The sequence below is a fragment of the Falco rusticolus genome, chromosome 5 (assembly GCF_015220075.1).
Source record: "Falco rusticolus isolate bFalRus1 chromosome 5, bFalRus1.pri, whole genome shotgun sequence".
NCBI lineage: Eukaryota > Metazoa > Chordata > Aves > Falconiformes > Falconidae > Falco > Falco rusticolus.
In genome coordinates, this window is record NC_051191.1 from 21,559,590 (window position 1) to 21,585,042 (window position 25,453).

At 49.8% G+C, this 25,453-nt stretch overlaps 2 protein-coding genes across 10 annotated transcripts in view; one reads left to right on the forward strand and one right to left on the reverse strand.

Annotated features, from left to right (window-relative positions):
• Positions 1-4,389: 4,389 nt before the first annotated feature.
• Positions 4,390-21,437, forward strand: GDI2 (GDP dissociation inhibitor 2). Its single transcript, XM_037390451.1, has 11 exons — positions 4,390-4,589; positions 12,897-13,004; positions 13,901-14,000; positions 15,252-15,386; positions 16,751-16,949; positions 17,333-17,464; positions 18,019-18,118; positions 19,084-19,255; positions 19,942-20,086; positions 20,323-20,377; positions 20,453-21,437. Exons 1-11 carry the CDS (start codon positions 4,545-4,547, stop codon positions 20,606-20,608), a joined length of 1,347 nt encoding a protein of 448 aa, XP_037246348.1. The 5' UTR covers positions 4,390-4,544; the 3' UTR covers positions 20,609-21,437.
• The window catches only part of TASOR2 (transcription activation suppressor family member 2), a 62,096-nt gene continuing 41,301 nt past the window's right edge, over positions 4,659-25,453 (reverse strand). For 6 of the 9 annotated variants that reach the window (XM_037390447.1, XM_037390446.1, XM_037390443.1 and 3 more), the window contains 3 exons: positions 24,380-24,564; positions 23,842-23,956; positions 20,867-23,514 (listed from right to left, as the gene is read on the reverse strand). In XM_037390447.1, the coding sequence (XP_037246344.1) occupies positions 23,511-23,514; positions 23,842-23,956; positions 24,380-24,564 (304 nt within the window). In that variant the 3' untranslated portion in view covers positions 20,867-23,510. Of the gene's footprint in view, positions 11,940-20,866; positions 23,515-23,837; positions 23,957-24,379; positions 24,565-25,453 lie in introns of those variants that run through there. The other 3 variants (XR_005104651.1, XM_037390445.1, XM_037390444.1) reach the window with 3 other exon arrangements.

The window sequence follows — 25,453 nt, forward strand, 5'->3', positions numbered from 1 at the left end:
TCTGGACAGTAGCAGAGGGCCTGTCCACCTGGCACAGGAAGCTCAGACACTGTGCTGTCATCTAAAAGCAAAATGTATTGGCACGTCTCCAGCACTGTCTTTTATTTACCCTTCTTTTAATTCTGCCCCTCGGACAACAAAAAGATGCACAGTAACAAACTGGCTGTTGTTATCACAGATGATCAGGATCAAAAGGATGTTAGAAAAGGAACATGTATTCACCTTTATGCCTGCAAGATTTTCCTGGGGAAGAGCCTTTGCTGTCTGTCTTGCTGTTTCTGCTGTTGCTTACTCACTGCAAGGTTGGAGTGAGGGGTCAGGACGCTTTTGTGCCCTGCAAAAGTGTGCTGCAAAATGCTGGGAAGAGCTCAGCAGTGCTAGACTCTGTGTGTGTGTGAACCCCCGTCTCATTCCCAGCAGACGTCTCACACGGAGAGACAGCTTGGGCGCCTGGTCCCTGGGGAAGCAGCCCAGGAGCTGGGCTCCGTGCCACGTGGCACTGAAGGCAGCTTGGAGCAGAGCCTGGCAGCTGGTGCACAGCTTTGGTGCTGTCCTGTTATGCCACCTCTTCCATCTTCAGCGCCGTCGGTTGCCAGGGGCCCTGCAAATACTCTGGTCCTGCAGCCACAGAAGAGAAGACCTAGTGCCTTCGTCTTGTTGGATGTGGCCAAGCTACAGTCAGGGTAAGCAGAAGCATCTGGATAGGTAGGAAATCATGTTGCAATGCTGTCAGGGCTTGCTGGGAGACCTTATAGGAAGGGAGGGCATTTTGCTTTTAAATAGATTTTGCTCTGGAGGTTGCACACACACCTCCCTCCGCAAATTCACAAGCACCAAAGAAATTCATGCCTGGGTGGTCAAGCAATTTTCCTTCCGATGATCCAGAGGATGAGGGACTGCAGCTATTGCATCCTCGTCACATCTCCTAGGCTCTTCTTAGGTTGGCGATCCTGTATTGGTTTTGGATGTTCCTTTTTGTACCTCTTAGGAGCTGGTGGTGATTTTCACTCCATGCCGTTCCCCTTCTCCGTGAGTTACAAGGATTCACTCTCTGGCTGTTGTCTCTCAATGCTGGTGTCCCAACTAGCTGCTGGTAGACGTAAGCCAAGAGCCTGAGGACCTGCTGACCATGATGCATCACCATCAACTGTTTTGCCATCTCTTTTCCTGCCTTCCACTGCTTCCACAGCCAGACCTTCCTGCTCATCCTCCATCCAGGACACTCTCAATATTCTACTGCAGGTACTTCCATATAGAATCATAAAATGGTTTGGGTTGGATGGGACTGTAAAGATCATCTAGTTCCAGCCCCCTTCCAGGGACAGGGACACCTTCCACTAGACCAGGTTGCTCCAAGCCCCGTCCAACCTGGCCTTGAACACTTCCAGGGATGAGGCAGTGACAGCTCCTCTGGGCAGCCTGTGCCAGTGCCTCACCACCCTCACAGTAAAGTGTTTCTTCCTAATAACTAATCTAAATCTACCCTATTTTACATTAAAACCATTTCCCCTTGTGCTATTGCTACGGGCCCTACTAAAAAGTCTGTCCCCATCTTTCTTACAAGCCCCCTTAGGTACTGGAAGGCCGCTCTAAGGTCTCCTCGGAGCCTTCTCTCCTCCAGGCTGAACAGCCCCAGCTCTACCAGCCTGTCTGCCTAGGAGAGGTGCTCCAGCCCTCTGTCATCTTCATGGCCTCCTTTGGCCTTGCTCCAACAGGTCCATGTTCTTATGCTGGGGGCCCCAGAGCAGACACAGCACTGCAGGTGGGGACTCAAGGAGAGCAGAGGGGGAGGATCACTTCCCTCAATCTGCTGGCCACGCTGCGTTTGGTGCAGCCCAGGATATGATTGGCTTCCTGGGCTGCAAGCGCACATTGCCAGGCCATGTCAAGCCTCTCATCCACCAGCATCCCCAAGTCCTTCTCCTCAGAGTTGCTCTCAATCCATTCTCCACCCAGCCTGTATTGACTCTGGGGGTGCCCCAACCCAGGTGCAGGACCTTGCACTTGGCCTTGTTGAACTTCATGAGGTTTGCACGGGCCCACCTCTCAAGGCCCCTCTGGACAGCATCCCTTCCCTCCTGCGTGTTGACTGCACCACTCACTTGGCATCGTCGGCAAACTTGCTGAGGGTGCGCTCGATCCCACTGTCTGTGTAGCTGACAAAGATGTTGAACATTGCCAGTCCCAGTATGGACCCCTGAGGAACGCCACTCATCACTGGTTCTCCACTTGGACACCAAGCTGCTGACCGCAACTCTTTCAGTGCGACCATCCAGCCCCTTCCTTATCTACCACGTGGTCCATTCATCAAATTCATATGTCTCTTGCTTAGAGACAAGGATGTCATGCAGGAGAGTGTCAAAAGCTTTGCTTAAGTCTGTAAATGTCACCATCTTACTGCCTGTCTGCTGGTGCTGCTTGCTCCTTTTGTGCTTTCCTGCTGATGGCTCTGCACCACCAACACCCTGTAAATTCAGATACCTTTTTTTTTTTTCTTACCTGGGTGTGAACAAGCATTGTGCAAGACACAGAGCCCAGCTGTGCCTGTGTGGAGCAGGAAACCTACAGTCCATCGATGAGCAGCGTTCACCTTGGTGCTGGCAGGTCCGATTCCCCTGGGGCCATGCAGGCACCTTCGTCTCTCCAGGCTTTGCTCTTCCAAGTATTAAAATAATTCAAAAGCAGGTGCTCTGCTTCCCATCTGAGCTGGCATGACAAAGTTTCAGGCATTTGACAGAGCTTCACTGGGTTCTTCACCAACCGTGGCATGCCACCGTCTGCCTTGTGTGTCCTGGTAGATATGAGAGACGTAGCCATATGATCAAATTAAGATGTCTTAAGCCTTGCGGGTGTCTAATCCATGCTGGCGGCCCCAAGGCGCATAAGCAGCTTTGCCGCGGCTGCTGTATAAGTGCTCCCTCCCTGGCTCACTCGCCTTCTTCGGGATGCTGATCCACGGGGGGCGTTAAAACCAGCACACAGCCGGGAAATTCCTGCCTCGCTTCAAGGAAGTGGTGGGTGGCAGAGACAGGGTAGCGGCAAGGATTAAAAAAACCTCTTAAATGCAAAAATCAGAGCTCAAATCTTCTGAAAAAACGCGCCGGCTCCTTTGCGTCACTGCTGCGCTGTGGTTTTGTGGTGGATGGGGGGGATTTGCTACACCAAACGTGATCCTGGATGAGAGGAAAAACTCTTTTCTTCACGTTTTGGGGTGAAAAGGGGGAAATGTGAGAGGTGCCACGTGCAAGTGAAACCTGCGTTGGGGAAGTATAAATACTCTGTAATGATCATTGTTTGTTGCAATAATTAACTGCTTTTTATAATAATAAACAATAAACAAAAATTAAGTGCTGCTGTTAAAATTGCTTCCCTGCAGTCCCTGGGATGTGATGGAAAAGCACTGGCCCTTTGGGGGAATGTGTCGGTGCTAAGCAGGGCACCTGGGGGTGCTCTGCCCTGCACCCGGTGACACCCTGGGGGTGCTGATGTGTGTCAAAGCCACCCCAGCCACGTAGGGAACATCCGGCAGGGCCTTGCACACATGTGCACGCTCCCTTTGCACATGGATGTGCCCACCGTGCAAGTACCCGTGGCACACCTGCACACCCTTTGTACATGTGCAGGCACACATTGCGCAGGCGTGGATTTGTGTGTTGCACGCAAGCACGTGCCTGCTGCACACACATACCCATTGCATAGTCATGTATGTGCCCGTTGCACTGACATACGCGTGTGCCTGCTGCATATGCAGGTACTTGTTGCATGCAGATGTGGCCATTGTATGGGCATGCACCCGGGACACGCACGCAGGCACCTGTTGCACACCTACGCAACCAGGACATGCATGCAGGCACCCGTTGCACACCCGTGCACGTCCTGGTTGCGTGGGTGCGCGTGTCACTATCACCCACACCTGTGCCCAAGGGTGTGCAGTGGGTGCCTGCATGGCATGCACGTCCTGGTTGCACGGGTGTGCACGTCTCCATTGCACACGCCTGTGCCCATTTGCACATGTGCAGCTGGGCACCTCTGGCACACGCATGCACCCACCCGTTGCAAGCTCGCACGTGCGCATTGCACTACCGTTGCACGCGCAGCACGTGCATACGTGTGCTCCCTGCCGCCCCCCCCCCCCCCCCGCCCCAGCCCGTCGAGGACGTCCTGGCGGTGCTCGGCGCTGCACAAACGCGGTGGGCGGGGGGGGGGGGGGGGGGGAAGGGGTGATGGTCAGTGCTCGCCGCGCATGCGCGCCGCGCCCCCACCACGGTGGCAGCGCCGTCGGCACGGCGCAGCACCCGCCCCTTAGCGACGGCGCGGCGAGCCAATGGCGGGAGGCGCCGGGCGGTGATTGGCAGGCGCGCGGGCGGTGCGGGGGCGGTGCGGCCCCGCCCCCTCCCGGCGCGGTCTCTTCACGGCGGCGGCGGAGGCTCCATTTTCTCCCGCTCCTGCGGCCCCGCAGCGCCCGGCTCGCCTCAGCCCCGGCCGGTAGAGAGAGACCCGAGAGACGCCTCCCCGCGCCCTGTGCTTCCCTTCCCCGCGCCGCCATGAATGAGGAGTACGACGTGATCGTGCTGGGCACCGGCCTCACGGTGAGGAGGAGCCGCCGCCGCCGCCCGCCTGGGCCTCAGGCCTGCCGCGGGCGGGCGGCCGCCGCCCTGCCCCGCCCCGCCGTCCCTGTTCCCCCCCCCACTTCACCCCGGTGACTGGGTCCTGCCTGCGTCTGGCCCCCGTCCCCATCGCTCCTCCTGGGTGCTGATCCCTGCTCCAGCCGGGCGCCGGTGTCCTTTTGCCCATCTATCACCTGATTATCCTCCCCCAGCCCCCGCCCAGCCCCCGGCTGGGACACCGGGGTTCTGAGGCACCCCCCGCCTCAGGCGCCTGGGTCCCGCGTCCTCCTCTGGATGTCGTGGTCCCTTCCCCAATCTCTCACCTGGTTATCACCCCCACACCCTCCGCTCGGACCTTCGAGTCGTTTTCTTCATCTGTCACAGCATCATCGTAGTCCCCCGCCCCAGCTCCGGTTGAGGTGCCTGCGTTCCTGCTTCCCCCCCTCGCAACATATTACCCGGGGGTGCCTGGGTTTTGGTACCCGCGCCCCCTCCCCCGAGGTCCTTTCCCCCATTTCACCTAATTATCGTAGCACCCCCTATCACTAACACACGCACACAGCCCCGGCTTGAATCCCTTCCCCATCCTTCGACCGCCTGGGTCTTTACCCCCCAACCCTAACTAGACCCTGGCGCTGGGTTCTGGTTTTTTTATATGATTATAAGAGACCCCCAGGTTTGGATGTGTCCGGTTCTTGTTCCCCCCCTTCCCCCCCAGCCTCCTGGGTCCCCCCGAGCGCCCTGCGGGGCCGGGCCCTGCTCCCGTGAGGTGCCCGGTCCGGCGCTGCCCGTGGGAGGCCCCAGGAAATGCAGTTGTTTAGCGGAGGGAGGGCGGGGGACGACGGACAATAAAATGCCAAAGGGGATTTATTGCCGGCTTTTTAATTCCCCCCCCCCCCCCCCCCTTCACCGTCAGTCCCCTCAAGCCGAGGTGGCTGCAGGTCTATCGAGCCGTGCCCTGCTCGGAGCGGAGCCCGGCTTAGGGTGGAGGCAGACCTGGTTATCCACCCCCCACATCCCCGCTCCGCCTTTGCAGCCTTCGGCTCTCCATCCAGCCCTGACTGCAGCAGGAGGGGGATGGGGAGGCGGGCGAGCCCTGCATGCCTGTCAAATTTGTCTGATTTCTGTGCGCCCCCCCCCCCCCCCCCCCCCCCGAATCCTCTCCTGTGTTGTCGCTTCATCTTGGTCATCCCTGAGGAAAACTGACAGCTGATGGCACTTCGGGGTGCGGCAGAGGGAGGGGGATGAGCCGTGGTGGGGCTTTGTCCTATTGTGGAGGATGCAGCCCGCGCTGCGGGCTGCCGAGGGGAAAAAAAAATGGCAGTGCTGCTGCCTGTGAGGTTTGCTGGTGGAGATTTCTTCTGGTTTCTGCCTGTCTTCAAACTGGGGAGATGTCTGGGGCTACCGCTAGCTTATGCACTGCGGGTTTAGTAGGTGCTGAAGGGTGGATTGCAGGTTACAAATAAGAGGTATTGTTTGAAGAAGGGGGGAAGAAAATCCAATATGGTGGAGAGGAGGTTTTCTGCGCTGTTAAATAGCCTTTCCTGCTTTTGTTCCCCCTGTTAACGGGGAGAGGTGGCTAGACAAAGAGCTGTCTTTGGGGTTAGTCGTGAAGGATTTCCCCCACTTCCCCTGTTGATGGCAATTGTAAATAGAATACATGCGCTTCCTACTGTGGCTTTGGCGCTGTGATTGACGGGGCTGCCACAGTGGCGAAGGCATCATGTCTGCTGACACTGGACTGGGGCACGGATGCTTAAGGCAAATCTGGTTTATCATCCCCCTATTCTGAGTATGGGAATAATGGTAACAAAACCAGGATGTGGCACAAAGAAAATGTGCAGAGTGTGGGAGTGTCTTTCCAGCTGCTGCTGTAGGGTAAACCCAACTTTTCTGGTTGCTTTCATTCTTTTCTTTGAAGGCTCTTCCTTTGAGGTAGCAGGAATGACTTATGAGGTAAAAGCTTCTTCCCTTTGATAGGGAAAGCTGCAGTCTGTCCTAAAACCTGTCTCTGGCTCACCAAAGCAGGGACACAAGACTTTTGGAGAGGTGACATATAATGAGCTGCTGGTGAGGGGGCCTCTAATAGATTGAGCTCCATTAAAATGTTAATTTATGCTTTAGAGTGAACTGTGGTATCAAGTTGGTAAGCACCATGCTTAATCTCAAACTGACAAATGCCAATGTAAATTTGACAAAAGGCCTCTTGTGAAATAGCTTTTAAGACAAGCTAATGCTAATGATCAGCAGTTGAGTTAAAAGGAATAAATTAGGGCCGTATTTTAAGGTGCACTGACCGAACTCCAGAGCCTGAGAGTATGCTGGAGTGCTTATTTTGCTTCTGATGTGCAGGCTTTAGCTCTGAAATACCAATTAGAACAGGTTGGACTTCATCTCGACTTGAGCAGCTCGTGCAGAAAAGCAAGTATATGGAAACTAGAGGTCCTGGTGCAACCAGGATGTTACTGATCCTAAAATGCATGATGTTGGCTCAACCCTTGTGGCTGGCAAGTAGTGTCGGAGCAGAGCCTGAGTCGTTCAGGCTGGTCTACAGGACTCTCTGTAGCTGGAAGCTTGCTCCTCCAGCTTTGGTCTGTTACCAGTATTGGCAGAATCAGGCTTCTTATGGGAAAGGAACTGGAAAACGTGCTGTGTGAAACACGTTCAGTTGTCTCTTTCCTTTTCCAAAGAGTCTTAAACTGTCGTGAAACTTCTGATGATGTTTTCAAGCACCGTTTTCTTGAAGCTGGCCCTTGTAGAAATGGACTATGCTGTTGGGAGTTCCACCAGGCTACTGTTGTAGCTCAGTGAGTTTGTGTCTCTTCCCAGAAAAGCCCATCCTACACCTCAAGTACTGATCTTGATGCTGCCTGAAAAAAAGAGATTAAATGGGGGTTCTGTTTGCTAGGCACTAGAGCATTCTGCCTCTCTGCCAGGCTACCTGTTGGGTTGTCCCCATCTTGCGTCTTGTCCTATGAGAGCAACTGCATGACTTTGTCCTAGCATCCTTCACTAGGACTTGTACAAAGCCCATAAAATAGCTGTAATCCAGAGCATCTGGGAGAGGCAGTGAGTGGCTGCTGATCTGGAGGGTTTTTCCTTTCTCTTTCCAAAGTGCAAGTTCAGTTTTTCATTTAAAGAGAAAAAACATCATCAGAGCCTTTGTAAAAGAGCTACAAATACATCTGTTGCAGTGGTTGCGTCTGCAAGGCCACTGCTATGTAAGTGCGTGAGAGTGCATGCATAAATTCTACTTTTGATGGGTCTGACAGTGCAGCATGAATATTTCAGGTGTTAATCTCTTCTTCAACCAGTAAGGAAGAACTAAAGCAGCTTTAGGACTGGGATTACTGGTGCTCAAAATATTCAGTTTTTCCCTTATGTATGCTAATCAGAAACCCCATTGCAGTGCCAAGCTTGTAAAGATATGTCTTAGCAGTATGAGGAAAAATAATCCCAGCACATTTTAAATCCTGTATTACTGCTGATACAACAGCCTCAAACTTACTTGAAGTGTAATTAACTTCACAGCACTCATGCAAGAGCACTACGTTTCTCCTGATCCTTCTATGCATTGAGCAGTAGTAAAGTGTTGGGCCGTGTGTGCTAACTACGGGGTGGGTACTTGCCGAGCGCTGGTGGGCCTGGCTGGCCTAGCACAGGCGCTGGTAGGTATTTCAGCTACTGCATCCTGGAGGTGCTGGTGGGAATGGTTGGGGCTGGACTAGATGATCTCTAGAGGTCCTTTTCAAACCTGGCCATTCTGTGATTCCATGAATGGCTTCCCAAAGTTGCTCAGGTCTTAGTAGCTTTAAGATTCTTGGTTTAGGCTTGCTGTGTGCATAGTGCATTGCAGATTAGGCAGCATCTTTCTCCAGGCCTACTGCACAAACTCGTTTTTAATCTGATGCGGTAATCGGCAGGCTGGAGAACACCTAGTGTTTTTATTTCCAGACTTGTCTTTTCAGTTCACCTTAATTTACACCTCTCTGGAAATGGCTCAGTACTTGCTCACGGGGATGTTTGGGAGTAGGATGTTGTGCACTCTGACAGATATTTGTTATCTGCTTTCTGTGCTCCAGATGACATGGGTTATTTCACATGAATGTTGGGCATAATTAAACTATCCTGTATAGCCCTAGCAGATGAACACCATGTTTCTGCTGGGTTTTCACTTGTTGCAGGCCCCAATGTGCTGAACTAAGCTTCTTACCTGCCAGCTGCCTCACTGCATTAAAGCTATATAAATCCATCACAAAGATGCAGATTCACTTTCTATGGGAGCAGAGTAGCCAAACTCTGGTTCAGGATACATTTAATTGTACAGGCACAGACCTCATTGCTTAAAGAGCCTAAATAAAGAATATCAAAGTGACTGTGAGGATCAAGTGGAGTGTCGCTGTCCCTTGCATCATCCCCTGGTAGCTGAGGGGATTGCTCAAGTGCAGTGAGTAATTGCTTTTGCAGTTTGTATGGCTCAGCAGACCTTTGAGTCTTGCTTGCTGGAGTCTGGCACGGTAGATGTAGCCGGCGTATGTTAGAGGTGGAATAGCCTGGGCGATGGTAACGCGTTGTGTATAACTTCTTGCTCACCACAGCATGGCTCTGTCTTTCTAAGAAAGCTCTTGCTGTGCCAGAACCCATTCTTGAAGATGAAGGGATTTTGCTAAATGTTTTGCACAGAATCCTTCTCTCGGTGCTGTTAGATGGACCGACGCTGGCTCAAGTATCCATCGGTCTGTCTGAGCCTTTCAGAGCTGCCGCCCTACTTGGAGAAAATCCATGTAAACCTACTTGCTTCCCTCAATTCCTGCAGGCTTCTGCATGCAGAAGGTCTATTCGTGACCAGTTTGTGTGAGGGAAGAGCTGATGGTCTTCATCATCAGGGAAGAGCTAGCGTGGAAGCACCCATATTTCCAAGTTACCCCTTATTCCTATTTTTTTTTTTTCATGGATCTCTATTGGATGTGCTGTCTCTGTTTGAGGTACGCTGTTCTCTGTTTCTGTGCTCTCCGGAGATTTGAAGCAGCTGAGCTGCAGATGACATCGATTGCTCTTAAGACTTGCTCTGTCATTCATTCAGCAACACAACGTGAGTTCTTGGGAGCCGGGAGCCCATCATAACCTGAACTAGCTGAAGCAGTGGATTATAGTAGCACAGCCTGACTGTAATTTGCATGAAGATTGTGTTTGACCCTGCCTGGATACCTAGAGCTTTCTCAGCTGTGTCTTGGTGCCCTTTCTGCTGTCAGCAGTTTTATGCATTTACATGGTGTTGATGTTTATGGTATCGTCAGAAAGCCACAGATTTGAACTCTGACTCTTCCAATTTTTTATTTGCAGTCTCAACTGTTCCCAGCCCTCCCCTTATCAGTACGGGCTGTTTGTTTTCCTCGCTCCCTGACCCAAACAACACAATGGCATACCAAGCGGTTCCTAGACACAGACTCGCACACCAGTGGATGGGTATAGCCAGCGGTCAGCCAGCGCAGCCATCGAAAGGAATTGCTGAGCTGGGAGGATAAATCTATTGTGCATCTCGTATGTTTTATGACCATGCTGTTGTCTCATCAGCTGCAAAGGGAAGCAATGGTGAAAGGCCGGTCAGGATTTCAGTGCTCTGGGGCTCTGTGGGAGCTTGGGTGATGTAATGAATGTGTTAAATGAGCTTTGTATAAAACAGTATTTAATACCTCAATCCCCATATTGGTGTTTAATGGGTATGAAATAAGATTGAAAAGGTATTTAAGATCTCTCTTATCTTCTACTGGTACCCAAATTCACTCTGAGGGGATGCTGGCAATTTGGGCAGGCAACATGTTGAAGGGATCACTGGGAATCTCCTATTCTGAGAAGATAGAGCAAGAAACACTTTGAAATTTCCTTAGATGGAGGAAGGAAATCTGGTGGCATCTGGACCAAAGAATGTAGCTTCTACTGCTTTTACTGTAACTTTGTTCTTCTGTTTGATACTTATCTTGTTTTGAAATCATGGTTGGCTTCCTCATGGCTCAGCTATAGTATGGATGCTTGCAGTCCTGTACCACCACCTGGCAGAGCTGGTGAGCCAGGGTTTTGGAAGATGTTCCAGGGTGGATAAAATCACAGGGTAGAGCAAAGAATCAAACCAGAGCCCTCGTGTAGAGCTCTGTGAATTCAGTTTAACCGAGAAGATCATGCTGGCTAGTGCTGATGCACTTGGTGTGATAGTCCCACATTACACGTGGCAAATTATTAACATTTTAACTGACACCATAAAAGCCAACTGTACTTTCTCTTGTGCAGTTCCTCACTGTTGTATGGCTCACCATGCGCTGGAGTAGCGTCTTAGCACAGGGTTTGGTGCAGCCATGTCTGCTGTAAGTTTCTCTGCTTGCTTCAGCCTGTCTGGAAGAAGAGGAGGGGCCTTGCAGGACATGAGGGATCTGGAGTTCGTGGAGGATGGTATGGCATTGGAAAGAGCAGCTGATGGATCGTGGAGAGGTTTTGTGAGAAGTACTGTGGCTAACTGTTCATGATCCCTGTTCGTGATCATGATCCGTGATCATGATCGTATCACAAGACCATGAAGACTTGTGGATGCCACGTTTGAAATTACCCACGACTTCAGAGATTAAACTCAGAGTGACCCATTCTTGCCATGCACTAGGCATGCAGCCCTAGCTTTGCTCTTCGGGGCCTTGGCTGAATTACCACGCCATCCTGGTGGGTAACAGGCTGGCTAGCAGTGCCTTGCTCTCTCAGAAGATTTGCCTGTTGCCACCTGGAAGTGCAAGAACAGCAAGTCCTTACGCCAGTTATGCCTGCCAACCTTCCACACACCTACAGATGTTGAGACACTTCAGAACAAAATAACCCCTCATGAAAGCTGCCTTTACTATGAGCTGGTCTTTGGCTGGTGAAATTGAAGATGATTTAAAAAGCTTCCTTTATACTGAGGATTTACCAGAGTTAGGATTTGCAAGTCAAGTAAATGATATACGGTGGGAGACTTTTTGCATTATAATTGTGGTTTGGCTGAGGGCGCTAACTGGTACCTGTGTTGGCCAGTGTTGCCATAACAGTTTGAACTAAGCCTCTCACATGCTGCAGCATGGGTGAGGTGACACACAAGGAGAGTCCTGAGTGCTCCGCCGGGTGAGATGCATGTGGAATAACCACAAAGGATCTCACAGAGACGTGGATCTTTGCCAGGAGGCCCAAGCCGCTGATTCTCTTGAATGAGCGACGACTCTGCTTCTAGGCAAGCAAATGTGCAGGGGTGGCATCTCTCAGCAGCTGGAGTGGGGTTTTACAGGCTAAATGGAAGATAATATGAGGTGTGGCCAGGACCTACAAATTAGATAATGTTGATGGTGAATCAAAACTCAATTGCAGATGTAATTCTGCCTTCAGAGAGAGTTGAGGCAGAGCAAGAAAAATCCATAAAACCTCCACGATAAGCAGTCCTAATCATGCAAGTATTCAAGTTTTTGTTAAGCTCTTTAGGTTGTGAATGCCAGAGCTGGTGACCAGTTTAGTTGCAAAGTTGTGTTTTAATGGGGATTTAGCTGTGCAAGTCCTTAGTTGGTTCTGCAAGCTACAACTTGTGGCCCTTTTCGGTTAGTTTCGGCCTCCTGGTGTTGCATTCAGACATAGCAGCTGATATGCTGCTCAAAGTAATCTCAGTGTTTTTAATCTCAGTGGGTACGTAGCAAGGATTGAAAAGTGTCTACTGAGATGATAAAGCTTCCAAAAGGATTTATTTATTCTTTATGCTACCTCTACTCTTTAAGAGTAGCTGTTGACTCTCTTGCATGTCACAGTGTGGCAAATATCAATGATTGAGGTTTGAGGAGGCTGACTGACATCCAGGTAAGATTCCATGTTCCTGCTGTCATCCGTAAACGAGGGCGCTGGCTCTCTGTGGACATCCTTAAATTGATAGCTATTGGTTTAGGAGCATACACTTTCCTAATCTGGCCCAAATGCATGAACTTCCCAGAAATATCCTCAGGAGAGCCCTGATAGGTAGTGCTTGTGTAGTTATAACATCTTGGTTAGCAGAGCAGCAAACCTAGTAAGGGGTTAATCTCTTTCAAATAAAAGTCTTTCAGTGTATGTGTCTTAATTCTGGACTAAAGGCAACTGGTGTGTTTGTTTTCAAAAGACTGTGCGGGTTCCTTCAAATCTAGGCATGCAGCAGGCTGTCTGAACATGCTTTTTGAGAAAGCATCATTAGGAGAAATGGAAGGAGGCTCAAATGCAGCTAACATGTTCCTTGCATCTGTTCATTTTCTCTCTTTGTAGGAATGCATCCTCTCTGGGATCATGTCAGTGAATGGAAAGAAAGTCCTTCACATGGATCGTAACTCTTACTATGGAGGGGAAAGCGCATCTATTACACCCCTGGAGGATGTAAGTACGAAGGCTGACACCCACCTATTGTCTCCTCCCCAGGCATATAAAAGGAGGCTTTATTTTGAGCTGTCCTAGGGGTGGATTTGAAGTAATTACTCTTAAGGGCTTCCTTTGAGTAAGGATGTTTTATGGCACTTCCACATCAGATAACAGTGAGGGAGAAACCAGTGTGTATGTTTATACTTGGTAGATAGCACTTGTTCTCTGTAGCTCCCAGTCGGGATTCAAGCATGCAGCACTTGAGCAATCATTCGGAGCTATAATGCCCGACAGCTAGATGTTAAAAAAACTCTTTGGCAAAATTGATACTGCTGCGCTTGCTGGCAAATGTTGGCCTAAGAAATGCTGTGTGCTATTAGTGCCTTGATGTTACGCTTGGTCCTTAGTCTGTGAGCACTTCCAACTGGATAGGCGCCATCTCATTTGGTTACTGCTTGCACCCTGTGATTGTGTATCCCTGAAGCTGTTAGCATGGCTGATTAATCAGATGTCAGGAAACTGCTGTTCTCCTTGCTGCTTACATCGGGGAATATGATTTAAATATACGGAGGAGCCTGCCCTCTCCTGAAGTACACGTTTTGATCAGATTACTTTTAGTTATGTTAAAACAGAATTTTGGTTCAGCAGGTCATAAATTCCCAAGCTTTAAGCCTTGGAAGAAAGACTGGATGAGCAAAATAATGCTGCCCAATTCTTACTGTAACGATTCACTGGATGTGCATTGTGTGTTGCATCAGCAATCAAATTGGAGCTAAAACGCTGGCCAAAAGCTTGCTGTGAAGAGCTTATGTTCAGCTGGGGAGATGTGGGGGTGGAAAGTGTGTACATGTGTGGGAGAAATTATACCCATAGATATTTCATCTGCTATAGTAAGTTTTGTGTTCTCTCCAAAGCTCTACAAAAGGTTTAATCTACCAGGAACTCCACCAGAATCTATGGGGCGAGGAAGAGACTGGAACGTGGACCTAATTCCAAAATTCCTTATGGCTAATGGTAAGTGATGCTGAGCTCCCAAATCTGCCTCGTAAGCTTAGCTGAGTTAGTGTTCAGTGCTCTAATAGAATAAACAGCCCTTCAGCTATCTCTTCATGAAACTGTTGAAGCATTAATCAAAGAGCTGTGGAAAGCTCACTTGAGCTGATCTGCATGCGTTTATGTAGAGGCACCACGGTTTCTGCCCTGTGACTCACTTTGGCTGTGGACCTTTCAGACCCTGAAAACGGCACCAGCTTGGAGTGTGCAGCAATGGCATGTCTGGAGTGTTTGAACTTCCATTTTCCAATGTCCTCTCTTCATGTGTTTGCATTTCTAGCCAGAGTTAATGCCATGAATTCGTGTGGTGTTACTCTTCCACTGTTTAGGAAGAAACAGTTGATTCCATGGTGACTGTTAATTCCCTTCGTCTCTGTTTTATGACTTACAGACTCTGTCACCCCTTACTGATGCTACAAATCCTTATTCTTTAATCTATGTATTCCAGTACTGGGACAGTTCTAGACCAAATCCACTATCAGTGAAGTGGTTATCAATACAGGCAAGTTCAGGGGCCAGTCCCTTTGCCAAATACCAACCACTTGCTGCTGGAATCTCTTGCTCCTGAAGCACGAGGGCATAGATGTACTGTAGGGCCAGTCTTGCTCAAGGTTAGTGCAGGGGAAGACTTGATAAATCCCAGTCAAGATTTGGTTACTGTAGTCTCGGCTTGCACAGGCTTTGTGGTGCATTTCTAGGGACAGCATCCTTCTGGGGATGTGACAGTGGGTAGGGACAGGTAAGTGAGCATATGTTGACACTAGCTGTGGGCAAGCCAGGGGCTAATTTGTGGTCAGTTGGCTGGACAACTAATAGGTTGTGCTAGATCTGAATAGTGAGGATGAGGAGCTGCTGTGATCCAAAACCATGACTTTGTCACGTTGAGTGCGCATTAACTACAGGGAGCAAAGAACAGCAGTGTACTGCAGCGGATTAACATGCTGCAGGATGGCTTTTACTCAGAGGACTGATGGAAACCACAGGAGTGACAAGGAAGCTGTTAATTGCCTGTAAGAAAGCCTTAAAACTGCCTCATAATGCACTAGTGGGTACCTGCCACACCCTGTGTGTTACACAAAGGTGTAAGAGCTGTGTGGGTTGAATGTGGTGTGTTTGCTTTGCTGCAAGAACTGTCTGCCTTGTAAGAAGCATAGTCCTCTTGGCTTCTGGCTGCTGACCAGCTGGTTGACTTGTGCCCAACCTCCTTTCCAGGTCAGTTGGTAAAGATGCTGCTCTACACAGAAGTCACTCGCTACTTAGACTTCAAGGTGATTGAGGGGAGCTTCGTCTACAAGGGAGGAAAGATCTACAAAGTTCCTTCTACTGAGGCAGAAGCCTTGGCATCCAGTGAGTAGTTGCACCTTTTGTTTCCTCCTGAGGCTGCTGTCTGTAAACAAAGGCAAAACAGGTCTCTGCCATCTGCATCTGGGGATATTTTGGAAAGAAAACTTGATGCTGTGTCTAGACACCATCTTGGTAACAAGCTGTGCTTAGCATAGGATTCTTCTGCATCTCATTTGACTTCAAATGCCACTTGCAGTGTGAGTCTTGGGCTTCCTGCACCTTGAGTTACTGTTTTCTTGGAGCTCACAAATGGAGCTGGTCAAGCTGCCTGTTCTCTGGCAGCTTACCAGATGCCGGCTCATCTGGTAAGAATATGGCAGTGTTTTACTTCCTCAAAGTGTTGTGTTTGGGAGTTGTGCTCCCAGCTGTGCCACAAATATTTAATGTTGGGTCCTTGTTGGATGGAATCGTGTGTCTGAAAAATGTCTCATTCATCAGCAGACAGACTGGAATGACGAAGGCACCTAGCTCAAATCTTAATTGTTTTCTACTTAAATTTTACTCTTCAGATAAAACTACTGATCATCCATAATAGGAGCTAGCAGAGGGCAGTCCATTAGCTTCTGGCGCAGGATGTATTAAGTAACATCTCTGAAGAGTCTTGTGATAAAGCAACTCCTGCGAATAAGGCTCCCAGTACGTGGCTTGTCTGTACATTGGAGTCTTCCTCATGGCAGATACTCCCATTTGTAGTGAAGTAATCGTTGTTCCTTCAATTTGGTCACATTGCTGTCTCCTAAGTGGACTCAAGGAGACTTATGCTGGTAGAAGTAGGAGGTGCCTTTGGTGCTGTCTCTGCCTTAGTGTTGCAGCAAGTCCAGTCTTGCTTCTCCAATTTGTAGAAAACTAAAGCACATAAATGGTGCTTTGTCCAATCTTGTGTTTGAAGTTTTGTCCCTCACAGCACTTGCTGGTTCCTTGGTGAGGCTGCAGGAGAGCCCAGCACTGCTTGCTTTGATGGAGCTTTGATCACCACACTTTGATGATGCTAAGTCTGGTTAGATGGCAAACACAGGTCTTTGCTTATGGAAGCTGAGGTTGGGCTTTACACTGGGCCAGGTGGAAACTGCTCTCCAGGCTTTTCCCCAGCTGGAAGTAGTATAGAAGCCTGGTCTCCAGCCATGCCTTGAGAAAAGTTGGCTGTACCACTCTTGAGGTCTGGTGCAGTGGGACAGCTGCCTGAGTGGTCTGGCATGGCAGATGTTGGTCTGCTTGAGCAGAGAGCCTTGGTTAGCCCTCAAGGCCAAACTCCTTGATATCAGGTGATGGTTGAAATGGTCAGCAGTTCTGACACGCTTCTGATACTCTGTGGAATGGAAAAGCCATCTAATAGCTATGCAAGTTCTGACAAAATACCTTGGTTTTAGGCTTAATGGGCTTGTTTGAGAAACGCCGGTTCAGGAAATTCCTAGTGTACGTTGCCAACTTCGATGAGAACGACCCCCGAACTTTCGAAGGTGTTGATCCCAAGAAGACCACTATGCGTGACGTGTATAAGAAGTTTGACCTGGGGCAGGATGTTATAGACTTCACAGGCCATGCCCTTGCGCTCTACAGGACTGACGAGTAAGTGCAGGTTCAGTTGCTCCCCCAAATCAGCTGGGGTGCTGGGTGCTTGCAGCACAGACTTTGGGGAGCCTGAGGGTAGGATGTCTCGTAAAGTGTGCCTGTCCCTTGGTGCTGCACGAATCTTAAAATGCTGGGCCCTGTGCTGATGGGATACTTAAACTTTGTGGGTTCTTGTGGTGAATGAAGCATTTCCTTCCTGAAAAAAAACCCTTGTGACACTAAGTGTTTCTAAAAGGGAACTTCCAGGGAAATACTTGCCAGGAGCAGCTGGAGGGCGGGGAAGGAAACTTCACAGGAAGGAAATGTTTTGCTCTTCAAGTGTATTCTGCTCAAAGTCTTGGTTTGTGAAACACTGCAAATGATGTAACTGCCCTCTCCAGCTATCTAGATCAACCATGCCAAGAAACAATCAACAGGATTAAGCTCTACAGTGAGTCGCTGGCTAGATATGGTAAAAGCCCGTACCTTTATCCCCTCTATGGCCTTGGAGAGCTGCCCCAGGGATTTGCAAGGTGAGAACCTGGTTTTGGACTCCAGTATTTCCTTAAACCTGCTGTGGCACCTGGTGGGGGATCAGATGTGTGGAGTCAAATGTTCAAGCTTCCAGAACATGATGCCACACAAAAATACTGTGGCTGTTAATGGTTTTTGTGCTGTCTTTAATGAGGAAGTGATTCCTCCATGTTTACTATGATTCCTGTTAGTGGCGGTAGTTCTGGGTTTGCTCAGAGATACTGATTGCTGCATCTTGTCTGTCCAAGAAGTCAGATTTGCCTACGTGGTGTAGCCTACAGCTCTTTATGCTGCAGGGCTGTCTGGGCTGTGCCAAGCAGGTTGTTTCTAGCAGGATGTAATTGTACCTGTAACTTCCTTCAAACACCAGCAGATGCCTTGCAGAAAGAACAGCAGACAGCATCTGCTGCAAAGATGTTTAAGTAGTCTGTTTTGAAGAGTTTTAAGTCTAATGTGGGGTTTGTCCAAGTGGAACAGAAACAAGGGGCTGGAAGGGCTGTTAAAAACCAAACACACACCTGTGGAACATGCTGAAGCAGCTTTACTCTTGCAGGTTAAGCGCTATATACGGAGGCACCTACATGCTGAACAAGCCCATTGAAGAGATTGTGATAGAAAATGGCAAAGTGGTTGGTGTGAAGTCTGAAGGGGAGGTATGGTACCTTCTGATTCTTTTCCTTACTCCCCACCCCACGTCTTGCCCCCCAAAATTGAGGCTGTCAGTCATGGATCTGAACAACTGCAGTAGAAAACCCCTTATGAAAGCCCTAGGACCAAAACTGCTTGGCTGGTGTTTTTCCCTTTGCCACCTTGCTTAAGACATGTTGGTATTTTTAGGATGAGGAGTTACAGTACAGTAGTCTACTCCAGGAGATGGAGTGACATCTCCATGGGATGGCAAGATTGTTTTCTGAATAAATCAGGCTAGTTAAACTGGAAGGGAGCTGTTGCATGTGTCTAACCTGGGTATGGAACCAGCTCTGCCACTGACATTGAATTTTAGCTGCTCAGACAGCTAGTAGGTGGCCTTTCTGCAGCTTCTCAACCTGGCAATGTAAAACTAGCAAGAGTGCTGCGAGCTGCTTGGAAGCTATACATGTGCTCCTGACTAGAGCAGGTGCTTTGCAGGACAGTTGCACACATGCTGGTAGGGTAACGTGTCCCTTCTGGGTAGGGGATGATAATCCATGCTATAGACTGATGTGCCCAAGTGCAGGCAGTCTGGAGGCCTCAGATTGGTCAAATATTAAACTATTACTGGAAAAAAATAAGCTCTAATGCAAACTGGTCAATTCTTACCTGTTTGGTTCAGCCTTAAAGTTACAGTCCTAGTCTGGAAGGACTGGACTCTGTAGGGGTTAGAGCTTAACTGTGTACTGAGTTACAGGGGCAGGATGTGACTGATCATGCAGCTGTATGTAGTCTTTTAAGAGTAATGTGTTGAGGTTTGGATTGCCCAAGTTGAAGCATGCTGCTGGCAGTGAACTAAGAACCCGAGGCAGGAACAGCTGCCTCACATTGCTCCTCGTTTTCCTCAAAATCAGCTTGTTTCTCGCCTCTGGCTGTGTCTGTGCACACCTCTGCGCAGTGGTCACTCCAGGTCCACCTGTCTCTGCAGGTTGCTCGCTGCAAACAGCTCATTTGTGACCCCAGCTATGTCTCAGACCGTGTAACGAAGGTCGGTCAAGTGATTCGGGTAATCTGCATCTTGAGCCACCCAATCAAGAATACAAATGATGCCAACTCGTGCCAGATCATCATTCCACAGAATCAGGTCAACCGAAAATCAGGTGTGTGGAGCACAGGGACTGCTGGGATGTGCACAGCTCTCGTGCACTTGGGTTGAGGCATAGTGGTCATTACATGGCCTGGTGCCAGATATGTGCTCCGATGGTCCGGTAAGATGTGAATCAAATGGGAAAATGCACTCACTGCCACTGCCGCAGTAGACTTCGTGTCCTTGCCCAGAAATCCTGTGGGCCCCAGTGAGGCTGTGCTTTCAAGCGGCACTGGGGCAGGTGGGAGAAGTTGGGGGTGACTGTGGTCAGACAGCTGTGTGCAGAACCCATGGAAGGAAGTGTGTGGGTGAGGAACACAGGGGTGCTCTGGGAGGGGAGTGAGGGCTGCATGCGGGAGGGGAAATGCTTCCTCACCCTCCAACAGAGGGGTGGGCTGGCTGCTGGGGACCCTGCTGGCTTTCAGGAGCTGTCGTAGCCACAGGAAACTGCATTTTGGAGATCTCACAGGGCTGCCTGTGTCCAGGCCAAGAGACTGAGAGCACGTAGGACTGCAGGGCAAGGACGGAACTCCTTCCAGTGTGGTCTTAAACAGGACAAAGAGGTACAAACTGTTAGGGGACCAGGAAGAGGTGCATGAGTGTACAAGCTAGAGGAGGCTTTTGGGACAAGGCAGGCCTGACCTGAGCTCTTGGCTTGCCTGGCATGTACTGACCTGTAGCTGTGACGTGTTTCCCCAGATATCTACGTCTGCATGATCTCCTCTGCACACAATGTGGCAGCACAGGGGAAGTACATTGCCATTGCCAGCACTACTGTGGAAACTGCAGACCCGGAGAAGGAAATCAAGCCGGCCTTGGACCTTTTGGAGCCCATTGAGCAGAAGTAAGCCCTTGGCGAGCCCCTTCTCACCTCTCTGCTGTGAGCACTTAGGTCTGAGGGCAGAGGGGATCTGAAGGCCATTTGGCTGCAAAGAGGTGTTGAAATTCCGGATTTCCTCTGTACCTTGACTGCTTATGTGCTGGGCAGAACGCTGCCCTTTAATTCAGCCATTCTTGTACTGATACTGATGCTCAGCAATGCTGTAAAACTAATCTGAAGCTCTTTTTTTCTCCATCCAGGTTCGTTAGCATCAGTGACCTGTTTGCACCAACTGACTTGGGAACCGAAAGCCAGGTTAGTAAGCGCCAAGCTCGTGCTTGAGGCGGTGAGGCTCGAGGCTCCGTGCTAAACTGCCACTTCTCTTCCCAGATCTTCATTTCTCGCACCTATGACGCCACCACTCACTTTGAGACGACGTGCGATGACATCAAAGATATTTATAAGAGGATGATGGGATCAGAGTTTGACTTCGAAGAGATGAAACGCAAGAAAAATGATATCTATGGGGAGGAGGAGCAGCAGTAATGAGAATCTCTAATTAGGAGAAATTTAAATCGGCTAATATGAATATATAAGGAACTTAATGAACACTGTATGAAATTCAATATTGTAAGGCCTGCTTTTGTAATCCCATCTCTGAGAGATTGAAGAGTACTGCACTGGTAATGTTCCCCTTTTGGATATCATGTGTTAATTATTTCATTCTAGTAGGGCTGCTGTCCAGAATCTGGCAAATTACTGACTGATTTAATGACTAACCTTGTAAGCAAAAGGCAGACTGAATTTTTTTTTTTATTGCAGATGTAGACGTTGGTGCAGATTTGAAATAACTCATTGACAGCTGTGTCTTACCTTGTATTTTTAATCATTTGTAAACATCTTTCACAATTATGTGCTTCTGGTGAGCTAGTAGATGTGACGGTTGTCACTCAAACCTGATATCAAGGAAAATAGAAACTGAGCACTCCATTATTGTGGACAGCATCCCTAAAGTATTTCCCATCAATCTAACTTTGTGGCAAGTTGTATTATGGACAAAGCCCACATCTATTGTAGCAGCAAATGTTGGCTTAGTTCTGGGCACAGAACTTAACCTCCACTTAAGCTTCTAAAACTGTTTACATCGGTTGGGACACAGCTGTGCCTAAGGCTCCTTTGTGTTTTAATCTTAATAAAATTGAGAGAACAAATTACAGAGCAGGCAAGATGTGGAAGTATTTTCTGTACCCTGGTGGCTTCTTGGATGGACCAAACAGCACTGCGGTATCGGTATGACAGAGCCTGTGCTTCTCGTGTCTCCTGAAGGCTCCAAATGATTTCTGTACTGCGAAGTAAAGCCAAATTCTGGAAACCAGTCCTGTGCTCTGGTCTGATTCACTTCAGTTGTACGAGCAGCATCTCCTTACCGAGATCCCATGGATCTCTGCCCGCCAGGGTTGAAACGTGAGTGGTGCAGAGCATTTCCTACTGGAAAACGGTCTCAGACTTCCTTAGCTGGGCTTCCCAGACCCTGCTGCTCCAGCTGCTCTCAGGGCTGCTTTTGGCAGGGGAGAAGGTGCCACAGCACAAGGCCTGTCACTGTCTCTCAAGTGGTCGGTAGGTGCAAGTGTTGCTCCCCTCAGCCGCCCCCTAGTGCCTGCCTCCAGAAATAGCACTTGCTTGAAGCAGCAGTAAATAATTCTTGCTCTTATGGTTCCTCTACAGGGCGTTGAGATCTCTATGAATGAGAGATGCTCCTCTTTGGAGTGAGCCTTACTGATCACCTGGCTTGGATCTTGCGGCCTGAAGCAATCCTGCTGTTGGGCAGCAGGTGTGCAGCAAGGAGCAGGGCTTATGTTTGTACACAGCAATGCCAGGACCAGGAAAGATGAGAAAATGCCTTGGAACAGCTTTCTCCTGCTCTCAGCTGCCGTGCTTGGCCAGGTAGAGACACTGGTAAAGGGTTCATCCTTCCCTTGAGCTGTAGCCATGCTGCTGTCATGCTGCTGCTGAAGAGGAACTGGGTCTTTGACCACATCTCCTTCACAACATGGTGCTGCACTAAACTTGGCTGTGGCTGCCCCTTTCCTTCCCCACTCCTGGCGCTTAATGGCTTTTGGCACTTCCTCTCCCTGGCTGCCAGCTCTAGCAGCCGCCTTTCCATTTTAAGCCACTGGGGCCTGCTGGGAGCCTGGTACCTGTACTGCTGGAGCAATGGGCATAGTGGTGGCTGGCAACGTTCCCCCTTGCCTTGTGCTTCCTCTCTTCAGCTGCTTCAGTGCTCAGTGTCGGCAAGCTGAGTCTTTTCAAAGGCAAGACAGACCTAATGCATGTGGAAACTGAGCTCCTCCCCTAAGTGCTTCCCTTGCCCCTCGCTGCCATAACCTACTTGGTTATTCCTTTGGCTCTTGGTGCCCTGCTCCTGCTGGGCCGGAGGGCAGGACTGATCCTGCAGCCCCGAGTCTGTCAGCCCACCGCTGTTAGAGCCAGTCTGGCTTGCTCCTTCCTGTGCAGGCTTTGAAGCTGATTTCTGATCCACATGGGAACTGGGAAAGCTGCTGTCCCACCCCCGCTGATGGGAGAGGCTGGGTGCTGAGCACAAACCCCTCCTCTGGAGAGCAGTGCTATGTGAAACTTATTTTTTATTACTGAAAACTCTATACAAAGTCATCCTGTACATAACGTTCTTGCATTCTTATATTAAAAAAAAAACAACCAACCGACCCTGTCCTCTACATTGATAGGCAGAGTATCTTACAAAGGTCGTTAATGCAGCGTTTTCTTCCTGGCGCGTGTTTGAGCTACCATAAATAAGAGGGTTTTGTTCCTGCATCCTGTCGTCTGGCTATTTACAAGACTTCCACGTGCTGGAATGCACTCAAGTCCCAGCAGTGAAATGGTACCAAGAGGCAACAGGGGCGACTCGAAACACAGTGTAGAGCAGGCTGCCACAGGCTCAGTGACACTCGGGCCATAGTCCCTAACACCCATTTAAAATGTGCACCCACCTCATGTGCAACATGTACAGCAACAGCCATGTGGAAAATGCATTTATTATCAAGGACTCTTATTGCTCCTAACCTTCAAGTAAACAGCTTTTTTTTTCTTTTTTCTTTTAATTTATTTTTCTATTTCTTCCAATGTCAGCTGCACTAATCACTTGAAAACACTCCAATAATTTAGAACTGTGTAATGTTAAAATAACCTTTGTCCTATATGCAACTCAATGACAGGGCTTAAATCCCTGGGAGGATTTGCATTAGCCATCTTTAAATAATTTCTATATACAGAACTAGAGCCAACCTTCCCCTGCCACCCCTCTCTGTGCACAGCCCCTGCATGCAGCACCCAAAACCCACCAGGATGCCGGGGCCATCCTGCAGAGGACCAGGATGCCCAAACTGGGACCGCAGGGCCTGGGGAGGAGCCGTGCCACAGCTCTGCTTCCTCACCTGCAACACAGAGATGTGGCACAGGTTACTGCTCTGCTCCCCTCCTTGCTCCAGGCAGCGCTGACCTCTTGCAGAGCTTCCCCTGGGCAAGTGCCGGTGTGTTTCCCCTTGCTGGCAGAGCCGAGCGCGGGTCCTCTTGGCTACAGCTTAAGGATTTGGCCCCCAGGGTTGGCAGAGCAGATTCTGTAGCCAGTGCCCAGGGAAGGCCCCTGCTCCGCTGCGGGAGCAGCTGGACCCCAGCTACCTGCCCACCACCCCACTGCCAGCCTGGGAGCTGCTCCTGGCCTTTTGGGGGCAAAGGGGTTGATCCCAAGCTTCCCCCCTTACCAGTAGCTTCTTCTAAACGGGGCAGCTGCTTCCTGCATTGTCCCAAGGAAAGTGTTGATGTTGGTCACAAGGATTCCTTTGCTTTCAAGGACCTCCCTGCTGACGCTGGGCTCTTCTGCAAAGGAAGGAGCAGCACCGTAATTCAAACAAGCAAATGGGGTTGTTCTGAAGCCTACAGAAAATAGCACCAAATCCCACTGCAGTTACTCTGTTTTGCAAATGTGAGCAAATGTGTGCTGCTTCACGAACCACCTCAGCCCAGCAAGGCCAGAATTAGAGCACGTTGTAAAGCCATCTGCAGGCTCGAAAACTGCCAGAATTTAGCAGACCTCCAGAAGTCTGTTCATTTTGCCTTTTACTGCGCTGACTTGCAATGAATCAGCTCCCACCTGACCCACACCTCAAAGTGATTCTAGCAGAAATGGGAGGAAAATGGGATGTTTCTTGTCCTTTCTCCCCTGCCTCCCAGGCCAGTTTCATATGGTGCTCACGGGGCTGAGGGAGAGAGTGTAGGGCAGGGCCTGGAGCCTGTCCTTACCTGTGAGATACACAGCGAACCTGGCGCTGACGCGCTGAACTTGCAGGTTCAACAAGCACTTGATGTACTCGGCTTTGGGGGATGACCTGGAGTCACAGGCATGGTAGTGCAGCACCTCGATGAGCTCAGCTCCTTGGCACGATTTGAGGATCAAGTGCTTCTTGTGGGCATCAGCATCCACCCTGCTGGGAGAGGGGCAGAGTGAAGCAGTGAAGGGCTTCAGCCCTCTTTCCCCTCCCAAGGAATGAGCAGGTATGATGGGACCTGCCCTTCCCCCATGTGTGTTTCTTCCAGCCTCATGGGTGCTTTCACGGTTGCTACCCTGCACTAAGCAGAGATGGCAGGAGCAAGCATCACCGCAAGGATCGCATTGACCCCTTGCTCCGGGAAGCTCCAACAGACTGCGTGTGCTGCTGTGGGCTGGGGTAATTTTCTTCGTAGTAGCTTGTATGAGGATTTTGGATTTGTGCTGGAAACAGTGTTGTTAACACAGGGATGTTTTCATTATCACTGAGCAGCGCTTACACAGCATCAAGGCCTTTTCTGCCCCTCACCCCACCCTGCCAGCGACCAGGTTGGGGGGCACAAGAAGCTGGGAGGGGACACAGCTGGAAGAGCTGACCCCAAATGACCCAAGGGATATCCTGTACCATATGGCATCATGCTCAGCATATAAAGCTGGGGGAAGAAGGAAGGGGGGGACGTTCGGAGAGATGGCGTTTGCCTTCTTGAGTCCCCGTTACGTACAATGGAGCCCTGCCTTCCTGGGGATGGCTGAACACCGGCCTGCCAGTGGGAAGTGTTCAATGAACTCCTCGTTTTGCTTTGCTTGCGTGCGTGGCTTTTGCTTTACCTATTACACTGTCTTTATCTCAGCTCACGAGTTTTCTCAGTTTTACCCTTCTGATTCTCTCCCCATCCCACCAGGGGGGAGGGAGTGAGCAGCTGTGTAGGGCTGAGTTGCCAGCCAGGGTTAAAACCGAACACCGAGGCTCATGATCTCACCACAATGGAGTCAAGAGATGCGACATGAGCGCCAGTGAGGGAGCACAAGGAAAACACTTGCTCCACAGC

What these genes read in the sequence shown, in the direction of transcription:
- GDI2 (XM_037390451.1), top strand. Translation starts at nt 4,545, where the DNA reads ATGAATGAGGAGTACGACGTGATCGTGCTGGGCACCGGCCTCACG. An exon ending in CTATTACACCCCTGGAGGAT is followed by an intron (nt 13,005 to 13,900) that starts GTAAGTACGAAG and finishes TTCTCTCCAAAG; the next exon opens with CTCTACAAAAGGTTTAATCT. An exon ending in CTGCCCCAGGGATTTGCAAG is followed by an intron (nt 17,465 to 18,018) that starts GTGAGAACCTGG and finishes TTACTCTTGCAG; the next exon opens with GTTAAGCGCTATATACGGAG.